The 16,492-nt window shown below is 36.4% G+C and overlaps 1 protein-coding gene across 5 annotated transcripts in view; it reads left to right on the top strand.

Annotated features, from left to right (window-relative positions):
- ClC-c (chloride channel protein 3) overlaps positions 1–16,492 on the top strand; it is a 151,245-nt gene that overhangs the window by 121,758 nt on the left and 12,995 nt on the right. For all 5 annotated transcript variants that reach the window (XM_081728021.1, XM_081728022.1, XM_081728020.1 and 2 more), the window contains 4 exons: positions 2,684–2,911; positions 5,295–5,416; positions 9,474–9,684; positions 16,078–16,241. In XM_081728021.1, the coding sequence (XP_081584147.1) occupies positions 2,684–2,911; positions 5,295–5,416; positions 9,474–9,684; positions 16,078–16,241 (725 nt within the window). The remainder of the gene's footprint in view (positions 1–2,683; positions 2,912–5,294; positions 5,417–9,473; positions 9,685–16,077; positions 16,242–16,492) is intronic.

Genomic DNA, 16,492 nt, shown 5'->3' with positions numbered 1-16,492 from the left:
GATCAAGATCGGTTGGACGATTCAAGAGATTAAGAGTCACAAACATTGTCATTTTCAATTTTATAATAGACTAGTTGAAACACCCATGCTTCGCACGAGGGCTGTATTTGGAAGTCAACGCCTGTGGGAGTATCACCATTGATCTCAGCGACCGCGAAAACTATGGATTTGATACTAATATCGGTCATTTTGGGCTATTTTTTTACGTCTCGGTATCTCCCCCTCCCCTCGCTGACTCCCGGCCCGCATTCAATTGTAAATGAATTTGCTAGTCATCGCTAATGGAAGTGTCACCATTCATTTCAGCGACCGCGAAAACTATGGATTTGACACTAATATCGGTCATTTTGGATTACTTTTATATGTCTCGGTATCTCCCCCCCCTCCCCCTCCCCCACCACTCCCGGAGCCGAACAGCGTGAATTTGGAAGTTAATGCGTTCGGAGTTTCACCATTGATTTTAGCGACCGCGAAAACTATAAATTCGACACTAATATCGGTCATTTTTTACTACTTCTACATGTCCCGGTAAACGCTCCCCTGAGACACCCCCGGTTCGAATTTTGACAAAAACGTTTAACTCTGGTCTGGAGCCTGGACCAAGGTATTCGTGACTAAAATTTGGTAACTCTTGGTCAATTTGTCTGGTTCCCAACCCGGTTCCGATAAACGCCCCCCTGAGACCTCCCTGGTTCGAAATTTGAAAAAATGGCTTCGTCTTGATCTGGGGCCTGGGCCAAGGTACCCCTGAGCAAAATTTGGTAACTCCCGGCCCACTCGTCTGGTTCCCAGGCCGCATACAGGCAGACAGACAGACAAACACACAAACTCTATATTTTATTTATAGATTAGTAAGTGAATTAGGTAGAAAGTGAGTGCAATAGAATTACACATGTGCGAAGGCTGCTGGAAAAGTTTCTGCAGTAGTATGAAAAAAGACATACGAAAGTGTGGAAATGGCTTTATTGTTTTTTAAAGTATTGACCTTTCAGATAGATACACTTTTTAACATTTTTACTGGACAAAAAGTCAGCAGTGTGGTGTGCTGGATGGGAGCTCTCGTTGCGGTGAAGAATGATGCAATGATGTAAGTTTGTTTTACACAATTCATCTCTGATATAACTCAGTATTATTACAGTCCTTCGACCTTCTAAAGATATGGTTCCTATGTGTCCAGTACAACTGAAGAAAAAACAACTCAAACAATGGATACCTGTTTAGTTTCGGGATCGTATGAATAGATAAAAGTTTAATTCCCCTGTAATGATGCAGTACACCAAATTTGACTTAACTTCGGATGATTTTATTATTATTATTAACATGTCTTGGCACCAATTGATATAAGCCTGTCGTGGAGCTTCAGTCAAGTTGTTTCGGATCCATCTGCTTGAAAAGTTTCCACATATTGAGGTGATGCTGCAAAATCATATGTGTTGCTTTCATTTCAATGTACAAGGATATCTGAATCTCACGGTATGTCATGTGCCGATCTTTCTCAGTTATTTCATGCACAGTATCAACAATACTTGTCAAACAGACGTGGATGGATGACCATGAAATTCGTCACCGAGAAATGTGCGGCTAGGGTGTTTCAAAACAACACCGACAACGTTTAAGAGGTGATCCTTAACACCAAGAGAAGACAAAAAGTATAGACCAACTTGAGTGCACAGATTCTTCCTTTCGGAGTTACAGGCTTCCGGAAACATGATAAAATGAACTTCAAAAGTCCAATGCTCGAATACTATAGGACCTACAGTAGTCGGTTCAAGACTTCACTTAGGAACTAATATGTGCGCTATCCAAAAATCCGTGTGTCAGAATCATAAGATACGCAACAATTTTTATAGAGGGAGTTTGGCTACGGGCATATGATTTGAAGTACTCACCAACTACCTCTATAAAAATTGTTGCGGAAATACCGCAGGATTCTGAAACATGGATATTTAAATAAGGCACATACTAGTTCCTCAGTGAAGTCTTGACCCGACTACAGTAGGTCCCATAATTTTGGAGCAATAGACCTTTAAAGTTCATTTTTTTTCATATTTTCGGCAGCCTATAACTTCAAAAAGAAGCATTTTGTGCACCCAGGTTGGTCTATACTTTGTCTTATCTTTGTGTCTGGAATCACCTCCCAAACATTGTTAGTGTTATTTTGAAACACCCTGTATAAATTACCTGAAAGTATTCACGAGAAATTTCCATTTCTCACACAAAAACAACTACTACAAACTGCTATGAAAAGTAAACGAATAAGCTTAAAAAAACACAAAGGAACGTCTATTCTTCCAAATTTTAGAATAGTGAAAGACTAGTGTCACTGTTAGTAGTAGTTTACAGAAGCTTTTCCAGCAGCCCTTGTACTCATAGCTTTTAATTGTATTGCTGATAATAAAATAGAAGCTGAAACGCTTGGAAAATATTCACTGAAGAAATGGTCTAGCTTTATTTGATAGGCTCGTAGGAAAATGACCAATGGGAAGGATGTAAGAGGGGAAGATAAAGCAGAGTATTTAGAAGGTGAGTGAAATAACAATAATCCTGAATGCATTGCATTGGCAGAGCATAGAGTTTACGGGCAAGTTTGTGTTCTTGCAGTTATGAACACTCAGATTACTTAACTGTATTATCTCTGTTAGGCTTTGAGAAAAATGTTTAATGATTTTCTCTTTTGTTTCAGTGACTACAATCGTAATTATACAGATGTAAAATCTGCTATTGAAATAGCTGCAGCTGGTCCAGGAGTATATAAAGCCATATGGCTACTTGTACTGGCACTTATATTTAAACTGATAGCTACAGTTTTCACATTCGGCATGAAAGTTCCATGCGGACTCTTCATCCCAAGTTTATGCTTAGGAGCCATCGTGGGTCGTATTGTTGGTATTGGAATGGAACAGTTAGCATAGTGAGTTCGTTTGAATTTACCCATTGTGTGGAAGTTTCATTATTTAAATGTTTGTTTTATATAGTTATTAATGCCTACTATGCGATACATTATTCAGAGCTCTCTCTCCTTTAAGATATTTAACTTCCACTATATATTTCGGTTCCTTTTGTGGCCGTGAGCTCGTGGCGCTATAATGAAGGCTAGAAATCACCAGTAAACTATTGTCGTCAGAACGACACAACCTGATAGCATTTCTTCGGTTACAAGACAAGGCCAGCGACAATGGTTTTCTGACTATTTCTAGCCTTCATGAGAACGCCACGAGTTCAAAGGGCAAACAAGGGGCTGAAATATATATAGTGGAAATTAAACCTTCAGGAAAGACAAGACGCAAAGTGCAAAGTGAGTTTAGATGGTTTGTTACTTTTTCTAACTTTTAAGCTTTTGAATTTCGTAAAGGAACAGTTAGTAGTATTTTTAATTAACAGTTCTCAAAAAGAAAAGGGTACTTACTATTTAAACTTCTTCACTACGTTACGTAAGACAAGATAATTTAAATAATAAGTAAAATTTTCTAAAAATAAGTTGATAAACTTCTGCAAGGATTTATGAAATCACGAAATTTAGTCAAAATAGTGTTATATGTAATATTCCTCTTTCTGGAGTTCTATATTCTATCTGTAGCTCAATTGTAGCAGACGCCTTTTCGACTGGTCTAGTGGCTAACACGCGCGTTTGGCTCATGTATCCCTTGTTCGGATTCCCCGTTAAACTGTAGGACATATCTCATATAGCCTCGGTGCTGAAAGAAACGCGAAACAACCAACCAATCGCAGCAGATATAAGTTCCCACTCTTTTCAACAATTCTAGAATTTATTTTCAAGGCTTTTTAAAGTGGTTAAAATTTGACGGCAAAATATGGTGAAATAAGGAATGAGTTGCCTTAGAAATCTCGGTGATGTTTCTTGTTCATAGTTTTTCTGATTTGCGTTTGATTCTTACAATAGAAGAACAGAGCTACATAATAATTCTGGTATTTTAAATAATGGATAGATTCAGTGCATATTTTCTTATCTGAATCTTCTTTCCAAAGCAGGTTCTAGTTCTTCACATATCTAGCATAGTTAATGGAACCAATAAATCAGTAAAGCAGGAGTTGAATTAACCAGTACTTTTCCATTGTATCTTAAAAGAATACATGGAAAAATGGAAGTTAAGAATAGTTGCAAATGGATATGATGGAATTCATATCTATTATTGGTAAATAGAAATTGTAGTGCCTTAAAATATCCGAAAGACAAAAGTCTGCATACATTTCTCACCCCTTCCTCAGCACATCTAAAAGAAAATGTCCTGTTACATAAAAGACACGTTGCATGAAATTTGTTTGTTCTTTCTGTTGATCAAAAGTGACGGAAAACTTGATAGTAAGATTTTTATTCCCAAAAATACAATATATCGCTAGTTTAAAATACGTTCCGTTTTTGTTTTAAAAAAAAAAAAAATGAAAATTTCCACTAAAGTTAAAGCTTTCAGTATGCGAAGATCGTATTTACTATACGTGCTTTTACGGTCCTTGATGATGGATCCTCAGTAAAGTATCCGGAATATTGGAAATATGATTTCCTTAGAAATACAAAAAGTTTAGTACTAATTTTAATTCTGAATCCCCCTGGAAACTTTGGTACTTCTGTCGGTGTTCTCCCAATGATGTTAGTTACATTGTAAATATTCTGAAAGAATTGTCAGGGCTCCCCCTCTTTATAATTTATCCTGTCGTTTTCCATTTCAAAGTGAAAATAGCCACCACCGTGCACCATGCAGGATGACTGCAATATATATATATATATAAAATCGCGTTTTCGCGAAAACGCGTAAAGTGAGATCGCTTATAACGAAGGATATTTGTACAACATCAATTTTATTGTTGTACGGAATAAAACCGGATCTGGAACCCTGGACCATTTTCGTTTACTACCGACAGTAGCGGCGCAATATGGCGCACCAGCAAAACGTTTGCTTCTACCTGAATCGAGGCAACGCAACGTCCTCATTCCTGATTAATTTTATGAAAGGCGCTTGAAAGTATTGGAATTGTGTCATTTTGAAGTTTAGGATCCGTGAAATATACATGTTTTCACCCCTTTCTAATCTTTTTGACCGTATTCATCAAGACTAACTGGAACAATTCTGACGAAGTACTTCAATAGAGAATTGAGAGCTTTCTTAAAAATATTTGTTCATTAAAAATAAAATATATACATCCATATTCAAAAGGTTTTTCTCCGCAGATACATTTTTTCTTGTGATTCTTCTTAATAAATTGATTAGCTACTATATAACACAAACCGACTAAACATTTACAGGTTACTGATGCATTTTTCATATTTTTTTTCTTAGCAATTATCCCCATATATGGCTATTTAGTGATGAGTGTTCAACAGGAGATGATTGCATCACTCCAGGACTGTACGCAATGGTAGGAGCAGCAGCTGTACTCGGTGGAGTAACAAGAATGACAGGTATATTCTCTTTCTCTTCTTCTTTTTATCTTTCCTATTCGAATTGTGATATAATGAAGTAAACACGAAACTTTAGTTAACACAAAATGCTGTTTTTTGACAATGAGTGTATCTTGTGTACTGGAAGAGTATACTGCTCACTCAATATTTATTTCATTCCTTTTCCTTATCATCGTTCCGTTCTTTGAGTTCTTTTGTTAGTCATCATCATCAATAACTTACTTATCATCCAACTCCTCTATCCTATAGGGCAGTATTTCTTAAACCGTGTTCCTCCAGATTTGTCTTAGATTGAACATTAGTCCAAAGAATAAAAATTCAAGTTAATTGTGGGGCCGTGATGACTCAGTGGTAGAGCGTTCACCTCTTGTGCATGGGATCCCAAGTTCAAACCCTGCTCCCGCCAAGTGAACTTTGTGGTGGACAAACACCGTATGCGTGGGTTTCCTCGGGGTTCTCCCGGTTCCTCCCACTTTCTTCATTCCACCATTTCATTCATTTCTAATCATCACCATCTCCTTTAGCCTAGCCGGCATAAACGTGGGACGTAAAACTCAAAAATTGCATTTCATTTTCAAGTTAATTGCACATAATTGAGAATCTCAAACAGGTAGAAATAACAACATTAGACGAAGGCCATCCAGAAAGCAAAGAACGATTGCGCATCGCGCGCGGCGTCGACCCCCCACCACTGCGATCGTGTGCGCGGCAGTTAGCTCCTTCCTTCACCTCAGTGTGAACCAAGTCGCAATGCTGTGCGGTCACGCTACTTGCATTTGCAGCGATTCAGAATGGCGGCGCCAATCGAAAATCCCGCCAAATGTGAAGTACTGAGTGCAATTCGTTTTCTGAACGCGCAGAAAGTTAAGCCTATTGAAATTTCTAGGCAAATAAAGAACGTTTATGGTGATGGTGCAGTGAAGGGGTCATCAGTGAGGAAATGGTGAATTATGTTTAATCAAGAAAGGATGAGCGTGCATAATGAAGATCATCTCTTGTTACAGAAGAACTGAAGAAAAGGTCGAAGAAAAAATCTAGAAAACCGACGTTTCACTTTGAGCACGTTACACGAATCTTTTCCATACTTTTGGGTGGAAAACAGTTCGCAAGCGATGAGGAACTCAAGCAAGCAGTGACACAGCCTGGCTCATATCTTTGGCGGCAAATGAGTATAGCATCGCCATTGAAAAACTGGTCCAACGTTATAATAAGTGTCTTGACAATTATGGCGATTACATAGAAAAGTAGAGTAAGGTCCTGTGGCTTTGTAAATAAAGTTTTGTTCTGATATCTTTTGTTTTTATTTAACCACGCCAAAACTTTTTTTTTTTTTTTTTTTTTTTTTTATATATACCTTGTGGACGACTCTCGTACAATTTAATGACGAAAACTTATACGAATTCTAATAGGTTATAAGCATATATTATTATAAAATATTCTTGATAGCCTTTAGTTATTTTTTTAATTATTGTATTAATAGCAATATAAAGTTACGATAATTTTAATTAGTACTATTTTAGAAATATAAGTATATGGCACAAAACTTTAAAAGAAAGAGAGAGAGAGAGAGAGAGAAAAAAAGAAAAAAGATAAATTTGCTTTTAAGGGAGAGAAGTTAGGGTGATCCGTAGAACTGATAAAAGCTGTTCATAATCATTACTGCTCCTTGAGTCTACATGAGTCAAAAATGAATGAATTTACCTCATTTCTTTTATTTAAAAAAAATATATATAAAACATGATAAATTTAGTTTTCAAAAAATCCCTGGTTTGTATGAAACAGTGTGTTTTTTATTTGATACTTCGAGACTTAATCCAGTTGTTGTTAGGACCTTGAAATCAGTCCAATGCAACGGAGTGAATTTACTCCTAACTTCAAGAACATGTTTCAGAGTAACTTTTGTTATTAAAAAATAAAATAAAATTAAAAAAGTGTTTTCTTCGTATTGGTTAGAATTCAACTTAATAAAGGTAGTGTGTTGAAACCCTTCAAATTTCGTACAGACTGCTTCAAAAATTGTATAAACACTTTAAAACGTGACAAAAATTTAACATTTCCACCTGGGGGATGAAATAGGGTCGAAAAGTAGTGTGATGATTGCTTAACAGATGGCAGCAGATACCAGGGAGCTAGTGCCTCTAAATGACCAGTGATGGGCTGTTCATATCAACATGATTGAAACACAATTAAACTTGAAGAATGTAAGAATTTGTTAAAAGTTATACTGGAAATTTGGGACTGTAGTCGAAATTCAGACACAATGGAAAGCTGAGTATTGCAATAATCTCCCTTCACGACTGACAATTGCTCGTATACGCGACAAATTCGAACTGCATGGAACAGTGTTTGATGTACCAAAGGCCGATCGGGTCGACCTCGGACAGCTACAAGTGGTGAATCCTCGGCTGCGGTGCTGGAAGATTTCAGAAATCACCACAAAAATCTACAAGGCATTGTGCGTGTGAGAATGGTGTAAGTACTACTAACGTCTTATACGATCTTTTATATATTTAAAAAAAAAAAAAAAAAAAAAAAGTACACTCCCAGGCTGAATAGGGCAAAGAGACCGGATCTGGATCCCTCTGCGCTCTTCAGATCGTAAATCCGTAGACTTTTATCTATGAAGAACAGTAAAGGATAAGTTATACCGCAGCAAACCAGATACGCTGGGAACGCCTTGGGATCATATTAAAGGAGCGCAAGCGAAAAATCCCACTAATGACTATCGTGGGAGTTGCTGAAGCAGCACTGGTCCGTACCAGAGTTGGCTGGTTTAAACCAGAAACCGAAAAATGTTCGTAAAATCTTGATGAACACACATTTGTGAGTTATCACGTTTTACTCTTGTGTATTATTCGTATTATATTCAGACCTAAATTCCCCATTCATTACTCAGAGATTATACTACATAAAAAACTTCTGCTTTTTTTTATGAGTTTATGAATGTTTTTTTCTGTGATTTTTTAGTATTTTATTATTGTTATACAATTACAATCAAAGAAAAATTCTAAATATTGTTTCGTTTTAATAATGTTTACTATTGATAAAATACATCGAAATACCGTACTTTTTTGGGGGGAGGGGTCATACAAACCCCACGAGAAGGATTTAGTGAAATCAGAAGTATCTTTGGTATCTATGTATAAATGAGTCAGAGCCAAAGTGGACTCAAATCTTTATTCACTTTTCTTACCGATATGCAAGTTAGGTCGTTGTATTTCTTTAACTTGGACTAATAAAAGTCGTCATGAACAAACTTGGACTATTACAGAATTTTGAAATTGTCCATAAATAATTGTTTATAATGGTTTTAATTGTGCAACTGTTTATCTTTTTGTCCTTCTGAAATGACTCTTGACAATTATATTAACAAGTACGTAAAGATCTGTACAACGTATTTTTATCATGAGTCCTTCATGAGTGAGTCGGCAGATGTATCGCATTTGTGGCCAATTAGTCGCGGTTTCGAGTTCAAATGGAGGACAATTTCTCTCGGATGTAAGCCGAGAAGCGGTTTGGATTCCGCTTTAAGCTTATGTGACCGCTTCCAACAGTGTAAGTACATAATAACACCAACATAATAACGGTTGTTGCATAATAACACCAAGGCGAAACAAACTTATTTCTGTCCATATGTGATATAAATACATAGAGCAAATTATTTAAACCAAAAAACCTGGTTTAAATAAAATAAAAACATTGTTTTTGCCAACCGTGGTCCATACTCCAAAAGGTAAGAAGGCTATAACAAGAGCACTTATCGTAAACATGTGGGGTGTATCGTCTATCGAAATCTTAAAATTGACATGTAACCTTAATTTGAAGTGAATAAACATCTTTGTATAAAAACCTGTGAACATTTTCTTCGTCTCTTAAAATGTGTATACAGTTTTTGAAGCGCCCTGTATACGTAAATTTTCTCGCTTCTGTAGTCCAGAGGATCACAAGTTATATATACTTATATGTTAAAATATTGTTCGCTACTTTTAACGCCCTGGTTGAAAAGAAAAATCAATATATGTTATTTATTTACAGTTCTTATTTCTTTATTTTCCAGTGTCTTTAGTTGTAATAATGTTCGAACTAACAGGAGGTGTTCGGTACATAGTACCTCTTATGGCAGCGGCGATGGCAAGCAAGTGGGTTGGTGACGCTCTTGGGAGACAAGGTATTTACGATGCTCATATCAATCTAAATGGATATCCATTCCTAGATAGCAAAGAAGAATTTGCTCATACGTCGTTAGCTGCTGATGTTATGCAACCAAGGTAACTTTTTTTCTATACTATTCGTTAACAGTTCAATTCACCTTTTTTTTTAAGTAGTTTGATGCATATTGTGCATTTTCTCGATAAAAGTACGTTGACTAACATTATTTGATCTTAATACAAGAATTAATGTTATCTAAACTTAAATACTAGTATTTGTTCACATATCTGGTTAAAGATCGTAACTTGCAGGTTAAACTATTCCCTGATTCCTTCAATGCTATTCTGCATTGCCTAGCAGTGGTTCCCAACTTTTTTGAGTGACGACACACTGCACAGAATACCCACGGCACCGCGACACACACACACACAGACTTGATTTTTCATTAACAATAATATAAATTATATTAGTGGATGCCTATAAGTTTCTATAAAGAATTGATTCTACTACTGAGCATTGTTGCTGCCACTGGAGGCAGTGCAAGGTACAGTCTGTTTCAAAATTGATTTTAATTAATTATTAAATATTTCATAATTTTTAAATTCCAAGATTTCCCGACCCTGGTTGGGAACCAGTGGCGTAGTGCCCAGAACACGAAAAACGCGACATATGAACCTAGATTTTCTATATACAATCACTTTAACTATCCATTCAGTGATGTATTGAACGTTTTTACCCACTGAAATATGAACACTTTGAGGCAGATTTTTTTTCTCAATTATCTAGTTCAAATGTTTCAAATTTACTCGGGGAGTAATTTATTCTTCTAGGGGAAATCATCGGGACTCCCTAGGAATCAATTCCTGGGCACAAGAAAAACTCTGTACCTTTTCTCCCTTAATTGCCTTAATCTCTCCGTAGTGATTGTTTACTGTTTAACTGGCTTCTGAAACTATATAATTTATCAATAGATAAAGGCTTATTCAGCGAAGAGAAAATACTTCATTCAACTAGGAAACGTAGATGTTAATACTGTAGTTTTAGTACTTCAGATCCTGGTGCAAGAAGTACTGGATACGATATCAGAACATTGGAGCTTATAGATTAGGTATGTCCGTGAATTTTCGAGGTGTTTTTTTTTTTTTTTTTTTTTTTTTTTTCACCTAGTTCCTTTGTCTGCTTACCTTTCGATTTCTTATCCGCTTTCATTAAATGTATAACATATAAGCAATTAATTTTAATTAATCAGGAAGGGTAGGCAGTATTAGGGAAACTGATAGAAACGTTTTAGGAATCATCATAAAGATTTCTCAAAACAACTCAATTTCATCCCTTTTGATTCCATTTCAAAGTTGAAGTCAATCAAGTAAGAAAACACATGTGACTCACTCAGGCTAGTCTGTTCCTCCGTTTCATGTGAGGTAGGTGTGTTTTGTGTGAAAGAAAGTGTAAAGCCTCAAGATGAAAGTAGTTACTGTCTTTTTTCTTTCCCCTAAATCTTAGTATTAGTGAATAAAGTTGCTAATTGTAATAATTTGTATAGATACATTGATTTGATACGAAGTAAAATATCAATTTAATTTGAACAGCTTTTGGTTTACTTGATACACCAAACTAGCACATTCTTTGCGACATATTGTCCGGTAATTTGGCGTTGCTAAAAGTGCCATAGATTGGAAGAAATATGAAAATAAGACAACCAGAAGATTTGATATAGGTTTAGAATGGTATAGAATGGGTTGAAATTGACAGTAGTTCTGGGTAGGCCATGAAAAGTGTTGTCAGATGACATATGGAATGTTTTTCCGTTATCCTAATTTTTCTTGCCCTTCTTGGTAAGTACCGATTGTAAGTTGAATCAACTTCTTAGTCTGGCATTGTTATTTCTTTATTTAATTTATACAATATTCTTTATATGTATCCTGCCAGAATTTTGCCGTTTTTGTGTCGTGTTATAATACTGTGTTTTGGACTTGAATTACAAATTCAGTAAATAACTATTATTTGTTTTTCCATTATTTTGTAAAAAATGCAAGGTAACTAATAGTTCTTCTTAACAAATAGTCCCAAGGCCTTTACCTTTGCTTGGAAAACTTGCTTACGAAAAGACATGTTCAAAAATAAGAAGCAGAATTAAGAATCTCGATAGATTCGTCTTATATTCGTCTGGGTTACGTAGCTACTTACAATTAAAAGACAAAATGTCGCAGTAGCTCAATGGTAGAGCGTTCACCACTGATGCGTGGGTCCTGGTCCGATTCTAGCTTTCACCAAGAGCTCTTTGTGGCAGACAAACAACTTGTATTTAGGTTTTCTTGGGTTTTTCGTTTCTGCTGTTTTCATTCCATTGTTTCGTTCATTATCAGCACCGTCTCCCTTAGTTCTGGGTGTAGTCATGGGACTTTAACTAAATAAGTAAATATATTACTTAATTTAAAAAAAAACATGAGAGGCTCAGTGGTAGAATGCCACGAGAGGTTTTTATTCTCAAGCCGTGCAAGCTTGTAATGTGCATCGTGTTGACAGATTTTAATCTGATATTCTTATTCCACCAATTTTCCATAATTATTCATTTTCATTAATCTCCTTTATCCTAAAGATTATAACCATGAGGCGGTAAACTAAAAATTTAATTTAATTTCCAATAAAAGACTACCTTCCTCGAGGTTGATCTTAAAACCGACATGAACAAGTATCTCTTCCTCCTCGCATTTTCGCTTTGTTAATTTTAGCACCACCAAAAGCTGAAGGTACTAAGAAAAGTTGAATGAGGAAGAAGAGGGAAAGGATTTTTTTTTTTTCCATAGCGCACTTCTTGAAATCACGATGCTTCATTAACCAGCAGGAGATGGAAACATTGGTGACTAACTTCTTTGCCTTTAAGCACAGGACATAATCAACATGGAATTGAGGAACTGGCAGGAAGGTGGCTGCGGACAAGGCAGCTTCGAATGTTAACATGCTATTAGTGTACTGTAATGAATACAGCTAGGTTGTATACCAGAATACTGCAAGACTTACGACTCACTCATGTATAACGGGTACAAAATTAGCAATCACATTGGCCTGTTTCATTAGCTAACATAAGCAATATTCATGAAATTGGTTGTATTACCCGTCACACGAGTCTGTGCATTTGTTTTGTAGTGCCGCTGCTGTTGTGGTTGTTATGTTTTGGCACTGGGTGAAAGGGGTGGTGGGAGAGAAGGCAGGAATGGTTTTATGTATTCTTTTACAGGGTTGCCAGGACGTCTTCTTACAAAGTGTCTTGTGCTTCAGATAGATCATGAGAAAATGTATGTGTTTCTTAAAATTAGAGAAAAATTGCTCCCTGCCCTCATCAAATGACGCCCCTGATTCAGTATGCTCCAATTATGATTTCCAAACTTACAGTGTTTGTTATAATTTATCACAAGAGGCAGATATTGTACAGTCATGTTTAAAGACATTTCTCAGAGGCTCTACTTTGAACCCTACATAAGGTTTCAATAATTTTTATGTATTGTATTCTTTGTGTTTTGGCTCGTAAAATGAAAGTAAATATTTGATTTTTAAAACATATTGAGCTCCTGCTTAGCCGAACTGTAAACGCACGCGATTTCGAAATGCATAGTTCATGGTTTAATTTCGGGTGGAATCACTATTTTCCGCTGTTGACCCATTATCATGAGGCAATTGGGGAGCTGTGTGAATTAAGAGGTAGCAAACTCTGGTCCAGAAAGCCAGAAACAATGGCGCCTGAGAACCGATACGCTGACCACCCGTCACCCAGTTGAAAGTGTTACATATGGCCAGCCATAGCACATTTATGGGCTGTAGCCCTGGGGACTTTTATTGCTTCTTCTTCAACTAAAGACGAATGAAGAAAGTGTAACTTTAGGGCAAAATGTCATCGGTGATATGTGGTCTGTGTATCGCCTTCTATTATTGTATATACTAGTCGGTGCGCTTCTTCGACTTTGTAATTATTAGTTCCATGTCTCCACAATTGCTGCAAACATATTAAGTTAATGCATACGTGGAAATTAAGTTAGCAGCTATCTAGATATTTTAATGTTGGTGATTCCATATCAAATAGTTTTACATATTCCTCGCAAAATGACTTCAAATATGTACACACTACTCTCACGCAAATTTGATTCTATTCATATCCTTTTGATTTTCTCGCAAACCTGACCATAAAATCTCAAGAAACTAGTGCCTCTGGCAAACCTGCCATGTTGCTCCTACCACTTGTAAACAAGGAAATTAGTTCCTAACTTCGTCGCATGCAGAGAAAAATCAGACGAGTAATATGTATTCGTAAATCTGTGTAACAGTTCCTCTTGAGGTAGGTAATATATATATATATATATATATATATATATATATATATATATATATATATATATATATATATATATATATATATATATATATTTGGTCTAGGAATTAATTCGTGCGGGTGGACAAGAGATGGCGCAACGAACGGAGCGTCCCACAGTTCCGTGTATCCACACATGTGTTGCAAACCCCGGTCATCGCGTATCGTTCGTAGTATAGGGCAGTGGATTAAAGCGTCAACAACACCAGTTTGTAGTTAAGTGAACATGGCGCAATTTGTGCCTGATAAAGTGTTTTTGCGGGGTGTCCTGCTGCATTACTTTAACATGCAGAAAAGTGCGACTGAAAGTCATCGTATTTTGGTGGAAGTGTATGGTGACCATGCTCTAGCTGAGCGAACGTGTCAGAAGTGGTTTGCACGGTTTAGAAGTGGTGATTTCGGCTTGGCAGACCAAGAGCGAGCTGGACAGCCAAAAAAATTTCAAGACGAAGAATTGACAGCATTGCTCGAGCAGGATTCGTGTCAAACGCAGGAACAACTTGCAGCAGCATTAGGCGTTGATCAAACAACAGTCTCCAAACGCTTGAAAGCCATGGGAATGATTCAAAAGATGTCACATTGGGTTCCACATGAATTGAAAGACAGAGACGTTGAAAGACGAAAAACCATTTGCGAATTGCTGCTTCAACGACAGAGCAGAAAAGGGTTTCTGCATCGAATTATTACGGGTGATGAGAAGTGGATCCATTACGAGAACCCTAAACGAAAAAAGGCCTGGGTGAAACCAGGTGAACCAGGTCCATCACAACCAAAACGAGATATTCACTGTGCAAAGGTTATGCTGTGCATATGGTGGGATATGAAAGGTGTGGTGTACTATGAGCTGCTGCAACCGGGTTAAACTATGAATGGAGAACGTTATCGACGACAATTAATGCGTTTGAAGCAAGCTCTGGCCAGAACACGACCAGAATGGGAGAACAGACATGATAAACTTATTGTTTAACATGATAACGCTCGCCCACATGTCGCAAAACCGGTCAAAACCTATTTAGAAAATGTCGGATGGGAAGTTTTACCCCACCCGCCGTATTCACCAGACGTTGCTCCTTCGGACTACTACTTGTTCGATTGCATGAACAACGATTTGATTGGACAGCGGTTTACTTCTTCAGAAGATATCGAAACATGGGTCTCTGACTGGATCGCTTCCAAGGATGAGGACTTCTTTCGCCACGGAATCCGTACATTGCCTGACAGATGGGCGAAAGTGGTGGCTAGACAATATTTTTCTTAAGGTATTTATGTATTTTGTGTTTGTACTACAGCTTCAATGTGTGCGTACCAACCGCACGAATTAATTCCTAGACCAAATATATATATATATATATATATATATATATATATATATATATATATCACTCATCCAACATTCGCATTTCATTTCCATTCTGCTATTTATACCATATATAAGGACATAAGATCTTCAATTTTAATTTTAGTAAATGGGGGTATGATGTTTCTCATAAGTAAAGTATCCGGTTTTAGAAAGGAATCGATGACAGGGCACGCTGTAGCGTGCAATAATCATACAAAAGTAAAATGTGAATCTGTTCTTTTTAAATCTCTATCACAAGGCATTATTCAGATGGAGAACAATGTTGTAATGAGCAGGGCAAGTGCAGTTTGTAATAAAATTAATGCATTATGATATATGATTTCTATAAAACGAAGAAACAGACCACGTCTTTTCATTTGGGGGTTTTATGATTGATTTGTTACGTAGCGTCAATGAGGACATCCACATATTTATACTGTGCGGCTGAGACTTTATATATCCAAAAGTATATTGAGAGTATATACGATCTTCTACATATAAATTGAGGTAGACAGATAACTGGGGGCAGAATTAATTTCCATTAATAGGTTAAAGATGTCATTTTGAAGAGAACAGGGACATTGATTTCAAATTTAACTTACGCAATAATTAACTAAAGAGGATTCCAAATATCAAGTATATATATATATATATATATATATATATATATATATATATATATATATATATATCTTCTTTTTTTCTTTGAAAAAATAAATGTTTAGTAGTAGTAGTAGCAATCAAAATTTGTATAGGATATGTAAAGAGATGACTTATTTCCTACTCCTGATTCCATTTCTCTCGTTTCAGACGCAATGAACCTTTGAGTGTCATTACTCAAGATTCAATGACAGTGGATGACGTGGAGGGTATATTGAAAGAGACCGAGCATAATGGATTCCCTGTGGTTGTGTCTCAGGAATCACAATACTTGGTGGGATTTGTTCTACGGAGAGATCTCAACCTTGCAATTGGTAAGATAATTAACAGTTTATAAATTTGTCTTTCTATGTATTCATTGATACGTTCTCAGTATTTAGATCCTGCATGGTGAGTTTGTTGATAAAATATGTAAATGAACTTAGGAAGTGTGGATGCTTATAGATCATAAAACGCTTCGTTTGGACATTGGAGGTAAAATATCGAAAACAAAAGGATGGAATTGATATTTTAAAAAGTAATTAATGTGACAATAGGGAAGTCATTCGTAGAACAGTCTGATTTC

Source organism: Thermobia domestica, chromosome 10 (assembly GCF_964235325.1).
Source record: "Thermobia domestica chromosome 10, izTheDome1.hap1.1, whole genome shotgun sequence".
Taxonomy (NCBI): Eukaryota; Metazoa; Arthropoda; class Insecta; order Zygentoma; family Lepismatidae; genus Thermobia; species Thermobia domestica.
Note: the sequence above shows the minus strand (reverse complement) of the source record. Positions and strands in the feature narration are given on the sequence as shown.